Raw genomic sequence first — 8,872 nt, 5'->3', positions numbered from 1 at the left:
TGTATAGGGGCAAAAAAATAAAGCACTCATCAGTAAAAAATGGTGGTTTCCAAAATGTGCAACTTTTCTCACCGGCTTATGAGAAAACATGACGATCCTCTACATCGTTGCAGCGACATGGACAAAAATAAAGCCAATTGGCTACAGTCAATGTGTTAACAGGGGATGCCTTAATATGCTCACCATAAAACATGCACCTACCCAAGTCAAACGGCATGACTCGGGTCACATGACCGGCCCTGAACACGAGAAGAAACCTTTGCAGGAAGCCTACCTTGTCGTGGTAGGTGGTGATGAGCCACAGCTCCAAGTCCAGGTTGTTGTTCCTCTTCTCCACACCGATGAAGTGGAGGATATTTTCATGTTTCATGCCACTCACGCTGTAAATTTCATACTCGTTCTGCCAAGAAAGTTTGTCCTGCAAGATATAAGGCAAAGCAGTTAGTCTTGAGACCAAGTTACAAAACCTAACTCAGAATGGAACGTGGCATTATAGGAGATGAAAAATTCAGAGGGTGTTTAGTCTAATTGTCTGTCACGCTTTAAAGTCTACGTTCGCTTTGTTCACAATCTGTCGAGTCAAATTCAACGAGAGACGATCACCTGAATCGGGAAGATCTTCACAGCCACATAGTCGTTCAGTAGCTGGGCCTTCCAAACACAGCCGAAGCGCCCCCTAGCCTTCAATTCAATTAGCTGCAGCGGTTTATGTCCCAAGATAGGAGATGGTGGCGAAGGGCCGGGATCCTGTGGGAGACGACAAAGCATTCAAATTGTATTAGATGGACGGTGGACAAGAGTTTGCCTGTCACTGTTTTTGTCCTTGCAAGCGTGTTCTACATTCTAACAAGATTACTATGTAAACGCACTCGACTCCACAAGAGGCGATAATGAGTGAAAGCCGTGATACTTGGAAGTTGAACGAATCAACAAAAGATTTTTGTCTGTAAATTTGGAACCGCCTTCATGCATGACATCACGCATGAGACACGGGCGTTGACTCTGTTTACCTGCCTTCGAACTAGCCTGAACACAGAAGGGCAAGAAGGCAACTGGATCGGTGAGCTAAAAATTACACGCCGTTCTTACCAGTTACCACTGTTAAAGGATATTTAGTAGGGATGGAAACCATTGACTGTCTCACAATTTGATTCGATTCTTGCTTTTGGGTCAACGAGTCGATTGAGAATTGATTTTTGATTCAAAACCGTTTGATCGGCAACGGTTTCCGCTTCAATTTGTAATGGTAACAATAAAAGTTTTTTTTTTTTTTAACATTTATTAAGTTTTGAATTGGAAGGATTTTCCACAACACAGCACATGGACCACATTTGCTAATCTCGTCATTTTGATTCATTGACATACCTACCACTAGAATAGAAGTTGGAAGCCTTGTTATTTGATTAGGTATTGTAAACCTAAGTGATTTGGTGGACCATTTATTGTCATTCAATAAAATATCAGTCATTTCACAAATCAGTCTTCTTGACACTGTATAGCCCAAACTTTATGGATTAGAAAGCCCACATTGTTTTGATATTTGCAGTCCTTAATGTTAAATGCTTGGATGGACCTTTTTCTATCTGTGTTTCAAATGTTCAATTGCATTTGAATGTATCTTAGCAGCTAGCACTAATGCTGGAGACTTTATGGGGTAAGGTACAAAGACAGCATAATTGACTAGAGGTTTCTTAGCATCGTTAATCAGCGATTGAAGATGATTTTTTTTTTTTTACACGTACGGCGTTGCACTTTTATCATCTGTCAAGTTCGCGTTTTGTTTTCACATCTAATATTAAGAGTGGGTAAATTCTTTCTACACGCACACGACAATCATTAAATAATGGTTTTATAATTATTTTCAAAGGAATAGTCTGAAAGGAACAATCCAATTTGAAATGATTGGTTTTCTCTGATGATGAATTTGAGGCTGCTTCTGCATGACATATTTTGTCGTTTGAAGACAATTGAAACCATCTCTGCTATAATTAGAGAAGAAAAGGTCTACGCCTCGTGAATGGTAATCGGGGGAAGGAAGAGGTGAACCCCCGTTGATGTGCAGGTGTCCGTGTTAATAACAGAAAAACTTCAGTGAAAGCAAAAGACACCAATTGTTCCAAACCAATAAGGTTAAACACAGCAAGTGATCGGGATTAGGCAGATCACTTCCACATGTGACTTTAGGAGAGGGCGGGGTTCAGAGACACAGAGGGAGAAAATTAGCGAGTAGGATTACAACATGGCATGCATTGGTCACATTTTGAACAGCTACAAGGTAGGCCATAGACGCTGGCTCATGACTGATGGATTTGGACGTAGCCAGATATGATTCTGGAACCTTTCCAGATCTCCGCAGTAATGGTGTGAGGGAAATGAAAGACGGTATCATTCTTCCACTCCTGCAATGTTCCTGTTTTTACTTGAACAGAAGGGCTTACGTGATAAGATAGGGCAAGTTTCAAAGCCCTCGGGCCAACCGGATCCACTCTACCATTGTGTTCATGCAGTTGAAGTGCAAGCTTGTCATTCCCAGGCTGCTTGAATGGGCAGTTATGGGTGAGGCTCAGCATACAAACATCACCTCCAGACAAAATGCCGCGGATATCTTGCATACATATTGTCTGGTGATTTTGAAAATGAAGAAAAAAGCATCACCTGTGGTTGACAGGAAAGATTAGTTCGATGGGGAAACGTTCCAAAATTCCCCCCAAAATGTCAAAAACCAGGCCAATTCCGAAGTTTAACAGCTAAGGCCCTTTAAAAATAACTATAGAGAAAATCTGTTGCTAAAGCCTGTTGTTTACAGGGCAACGTTGTTTTGGAGGGGAAAATAATGCAGTTTTAAAACCATGTCAAAGGACTGTAGGAGCGACACATGGCTGCGGTTATACTGTTGTGTCGCTCAACATTATACGACGAATAACAGTTTAATTCCTGAAAATTAGCTGAAACTTTCAACTGACAAAAATGTGCAGCACAAAATCTTTTAAAAAATGGCATTTTGGACAAGGAACATTCAGCAGCTGGGCGGCATGTTGCGTAATTGACTTCAGGATTGCAGATCAGTATAAATGGCAGCCGATTCAACCACATCTGAACGCAAAGAAACAAAACACTGCAGAAATCTACTGGAGATGTTGCTAGCAAATATTTTTTGGTTGAATTCATCTATTTCATTGATTGCGCAAACACGTGGATAAAATCTCATTTACAGTAAAGTGTATTCCAAAGCGATTTTCTTCCCAATGACTTTATTTAGTGGGAAAAAATACAAGGACAATTAAGCGATGTCATGTGAGAGGGAGTCAAGTCGTACTCACCAACATTTGTGTATCCGATTCAGTTACTGGTTCGGTTATCATTTTCCAAGTAAAAGCAGATGTTTGCAAAGGTCTTATTTTAAAAATATATCAGTCTGCTTTAATGGCATAATACAGAGGTCAAAGAATACAAGTATCAGTAATTTGAACCGGGTGTGTAAAAATACCCTGAAATTTAGAATTGAGTGAAAATTTAGTGTTAGGCATAATTGTAGCGCAAGGTTATCTTTTTTGCTGGATGAGTCTGCCTGCTCCATACCATGTGAACAAAAAGCTAAATATCGTACTGGAGACAATAAGAACAATAAGAAAAGGACAAGTGAGGGACCACAGACTTTTAAAGCATGTGCCTAATGCTTTGTCCAGGCATCAACGACCTGCTGTTTCAAACCGATCCGCAACAATCAGCCAACTCGCTACATGTACGAACTAAATCACAGTCCGATAGTACCTTGAACTGGCGCTATTTTCAAAAAGCTTGGGATAGTTGGCAATTGGGTGAAATTTTAGGATTAACCTAAAATGCACAATAACCTGCACAATTGTTCAATGTTTCAAAAAGTCTATCCACATCTTTCTGTGAGTACATTTGGCTTTGAATTCTGACAGATGGTAATGTGGTGGTTCACATCCGGCTGGGGTTTGGGGTCCTTCTGAAAGTGGCAAATTTTCTATCCCTGCAATTTCATATCAACATGGGAAAGACAACAAACTGGCATCGGTGGAGCAGATTCAAACAACAAGATGTTACGTAGACATTACACGTGGGCATTCAAAAAGGGTTGGGCGAGGGGGGTGCATTTGGAGCTGTGGATTCTCCTATTTTCCACCATGCATAAAATAGTTTCAGCGGGGAGCACAAAAGACATTCATACGTGCAATGAATCCAGACAGAAAAATATGAAACTGCATTAAGAAAAGAAAAAGACAGAAATGTGCTGGATATCAAATGAACTAAATACTGTGGAAAATTGAAGAGAATAAGACAAAGATGACAGCTCCGGCCTCAAGTGAAGAGAATTCAAATCAAAGCCAAAGGCGGGGAGAAATTATTAGTGTTTTCAATTACAATTGAACTGCTCTTACCTCCACCATAATGTGAAAGGGGTGCTTTATGAAAAAGAACATAAGAAGCAAACAGAGAAATTATTGGTATTTTTGTCGGTTAAAGAATGAAAAGAGTTTGAAGGTAGATGATGGAAGGACGTCTTCCTGCCTCTCACACCAACTTTGTCATGTTTGAAACGTTAATGGTGTAATTAAGAATAAACCAAAGGTAAGGTTAGGATGACAGCAATACTCGATGACAGTCAAAATGTTCGGAAGGAAACGAAACACACTCTATATAGCATGCGGCCACAATTATGTCAACAACACAAGTCAGCAATGAGAATCGCAGAATCCCAGGTTTGTCATTTCCAATGTTTGCGTCGCTCGCATTTTTGTTTTGAGCGGACTGGTCAAATATTTAGTTATCTGGCACTTATTACGTCGATAGACATCCTAAATGTCAAGAGTGCTTGCAGTGCGCGTGTCCCAAAAAAGAGATGAATCGCCATGATCTTTTAACACTGGGAAAAAAAAAAAGATTCATCAACAATTTGCAACATTCCTTGCGGTTGTCACCCATATAAGAATTCAGGTAGTTCCAAGAAAAAGAATAGATGTAGCAAACAGGGTGCACATTCATGATTAAGAGCGGTCAGGCTCCTAATGTAAAACCTGCAGGTTGAGACGATCAATTCCAGTTTGCCACACACAACTGTGAAAAATGGAGGCCTGCTGCTAAGCATGCAGTCAGTCCGTGAAGAAAAGAAACAGCAATTCAGCTAGATGCATTGGCGAGTTGGTGCCTATCCCAGTCATTTTACGGGAGTAGTCTTTGGACACCCTGTGCTATTTAAAAGAATAAGAATTGCAGCTGAAACACAAGGGTTCTCCATTTGAATAGATATAAGGATGAAAACCATAGGTATAGCCTACCGCACTAGGCTTCATGAATACTGTAATTTCACATGTCTCCTGTTATGCTAAGTTAGCAAAAGGTGTTACACAAAGTGATGATAAAGGCACTGATAAATTATTCACACAAAGCAATTATGCATTATTTTGACAAACTGTTATATATGTGTTGACAACACTGAATTGCAGGAAAGCATCCTCAATTAGTTAAATGTCTTTAGATAAGCATTGAAGAGCAACTTAAAGGGATATGGTTGAGCATCAAAGGGAAGGATCAATAATGCTTTCATGACTTTGTATTAAGTATGGAACTACTTTTAATTTAATATAGTTTTAATAGAGCGGCGGGCTAAGTGTCTCCACCAAACATTTTTCACAAAAATAAATAGGTTTTCTAAAAGTTAACTGAGTCACACTTTGAATATGCTGTATAAATTTTGTAGGGTTGTCCCAATCTCATTTTGTTGTGAGAAGAAAATGTCATTTATCCTTTGTATATCCATGTTAATTAAATTAAGTGTACAGTACATTATGTTACTAAATTTAAATATGTGTGTAAATTCGTGATGGTTTTAACTATGATTTCGCCACGCGTTGCAAGTTAATGTGTATGTACAATTGACCTCGCTTTGCTACATCAACGAAATCATCTGCTCACGCATGACACGGTGACGCTGATATGCTATTGCTCTTACAATGTCACAGACAATGTCACAGTCACTGTTTCAGTCACGGTGTCAGTCACGGAGATGCCGATATGCTATTGGTCGAACGCCTTCATCTAGTTTGATGGCACAGCTGGTTGGGACGGAAGGAAGAAGAGAAAATGAGTGAAAAACGGAAGGAAGGAATGTTGTGAAGACTTTGCAAAGACTTGCAGGTAAATGTAATTTTTCCTTTGTATACGTTATTTAATTTAACTGTACAGTAGATTATGTTGCTCATTTTTAATATGTGTATCAAGTCGATGTTTTTACCTAAGGTTTTTGCACGCGTTGCACGCATTCACTAATTAACATAGGTTTGGATTGCCCGTCATACGAGCAGTTCAAGTTACGAGCGTAGCCGCTGAACGGATTAAGTTCGTAACACGGGGCCCACTGTATATATATATATATATATATATATATATATATATATATATATATATATATATATATATATATATATATATATGTCATAACCGCACCACATTTGCATTAGACTTTCAAAGAGTAAACATACAAGATCACTGTCATAATGTGCCCTAATTGTCCTAACTGCTGGTGTTCATAATATGGGTTAGGGCACAAACAACACAGCATCTCTTCTGAGGTTAAGTCTTTCTTTTTATTTATTTTTTATGTGTTTATTTGACTTTTATTCAATTTTGGGATAACATTTTGTATGAGCTTCTTTTTTTAGAGTTTTAATTTATCTAGCATGATAGTATTTCAAGTGTATATACCACAGCTCAATGTAGATTCAACCACTAAACAGAACTGCATGTCTCTCTTCTCGTCCTCCCACACTGTTCACCCACCAGCACAGCTCTCCAAGGCAGTACTGTGAGCGCTTCTCTGTTTAGTTTTGTTTGCCTATATAAAGCGCCATCAATAATGCGGAGGGCCCTGCCTTCTGTTCCATACAATGATAGCGCTCCATTGTTTTTTTTTTCTCCTTGACTGAAGATTTTAGAATGAAGCACTGCCCCAGCTAAACGAACTTAAATCACTTTCTATTAAAAAAAAAAAAAAGAGAGACAAGAGAAAAAAAAAAACAAGAAAAGACCAGAGAGAAGTGAAAATCCCTCCCTGCCATATAGGTCAACTGACAGAAAGTAGGGTCAGGGATGACATAGGTGTAAACCAAAGCTCACGAAGCCTTGTGCATGTACATGCTTTTTGTTTCCTTACATGTGTAGGAACGAGGGCTGCAGGATAAGCCAACTTGTGATGTCGCCACATCCAGAAGGAGAAGAGGACGACAGCGGCTAGTCCGATGATGGGAACGAGGGAGTAGAGCAGGGTGCTGAATAGTTGAGGCTTCTGGGAAAAAGGGTTGGATGTGGCTGCAAGGAAGTGAATGACAGCATTAAACATTTTATGGGAGACGTTCGATACCGCTTTTTTCATCCTGATACCAGTATGAGAAATCAACTCTTAAAGGGACATGTGTAAGATTTTGACCGGTTTTCATTAAAGACAACAGGAGGTGCTGCGTTTACCATTGTCTGTAGCTACAAAAGACATGGCAGCCTCTGGAGGAGTGCCACCCCCCCATGTAATATCATTTCATGATAACTCGACCAACAACTATACTTAAAACATACTGTTGGTTAAGAACATATTTACTTGATAAAGAAAACACCAATTACAATACTTTAGCTTGCATGAAAAATGAGCGGGAAAAAAACAAAAACTGAGTAAGCATTAGTTGGAAATAAGATCTACATTTAAACGCCTGGAAATAATAGCTCAAATGTGGATCCCTTGTCTCACACATTCATCTTTTCAGTTCACGTTTGAGACAAACAGAATTGGACTCATTGTTCCAATACTTTGAAGAAAGTATAAACGCAGATACACAACGGGACGAGCAAATCCATCTTGTGACATCACTTAATCCTCTGGCCAAAAATAACAGAGCTCTGAACCTTGTCTGGCCCCTGCAGGAGCAAGGTGGTGCTTGCTGGCCGTGTCTGTCCTTCCATCAAATCACATAGTGTCGGCCAGATTGTACCTTTCTTGTCATGTTAAGACACATTGCTCATCATTGTAGGCCATGAAGTGTGCACCCCTAGTGGGACTCTTGACACTCAAGGGCACACTAAATGGAAAATAATCAATTTTGTGACAAAGCTAATTTCCCTTTGGGGTAATATGACCTTAAAGAAAAAAACACACGCACAAGTAGCAATAATGCAGCAAGCAAACTTTGGAAAATGATGCCTCGGGTAATGAAATGTAAACTTAACTGGTTTGTTTTGGGGTTGAGGCCAAATTACCATTTTTGTCCTGTTTCATCTGATGAGACGTTAAACTTCTGAGCTGTATTTTGTTTTTGCTTGAAAAGTGGCTCCATGACATGCTTGTGGCTTGAAGCATACTTACATGGGGTGCAAGATTTACCGCTAAGGTCCTCTGCTAGCTGGTGCATTTAATACAGGGTCAAAATTTTTCGTTATGCTTTATTTGACAAGTATGAAGAGCATAAACATGTAGGGCAATTTATGGCTAACAAACAAGCTAATCTACAAGCAATAGCTAATCTCCCTCTTGCTAGGTGGCGAGAGAAACCGTAGCAACACTGTAAGCTCTATGTAATAGTTTTCTCCTTGTCTTTCAAAAAGCCAAGCACGTGTGTCCCATGTCTTCTTATTCTGAGGACAGTGCGCTTATTGGAGGAGCAACACTAAGAGACATCGACAGTACAAAAAACTTTCTTATGAAAGAAAGAGCGCGTAGCGAACACTACATTCTGGTACTCATGTGAGTAGCCCACGAAGAAAATTATGCTCATCCCTGGGTATGCACATTGAGTGCAATACTACGACACAACACACCAACACCTGTACAGGTGTACAGGTCCGTTTAAGGCGTTGTTAAAAG

The 8,872-nt window shown here is 39.7% G+C and overlaps 1 protein-coding gene across 3 annotated transcripts in view; it reads right to left on the bottom strand.

Annotated features, from left to right (window-relative positions):
* LOC148428095 (activin receptor type-2A-like) overlaps positions 1 to 8,872 on the bottom strand; it is a 38,221-nt gene that overhangs the window by 9,081 nt on the left and 20,268 nt on the right. For 2 of the 3 annotated variants that reach the window (XM_088402726.1, XM_088402735.1), the window contains exons 4-7: positions 7,178 to 7,332; positions 4,407 to 4,430; positions 604 to 747; positions 275 to 418 (exon numbers count right to left, since the gene is read on the bottom strand). In XM_088402726.1, coding sequence (XP_088258852.1) covers positions 275 to 418; positions 604 to 747; positions 4,407 to 4,430; positions 7,178 to 7,332 — 467 coding nt within the window. The remainder of the gene's footprint in view (positions 1 to 274; positions 419 to 603; positions 748 to 4,406; positions 4,431 to 7,177; positions 7,333 to 8,872) is intronic. The other variant, XM_088402743.1, reaches the window with a different exon arrangement.

This window comes from Hippichthys cyanospilos, chromosome 2 (assembly GCF_059441005.1).
Source record: "Hippichthys cyanospilos isolate Australia breed blue-spotted pipefish chromosome 2, RoL_Hcya_1.0, whole genome shotgun sequence".
Taxonomy (NCBI): Eukaryota; Metazoa; Chordata; class Actinopteri; order Syngnathiformes; family Syngnathidae; genus Hippichthys; species Hippichthys cyanospilos.
The sequence above is the reverse complement of the archived record's forward strand: the minus strand, read 5'-3'. Positions and strand labels throughout refer to the sequence as shown.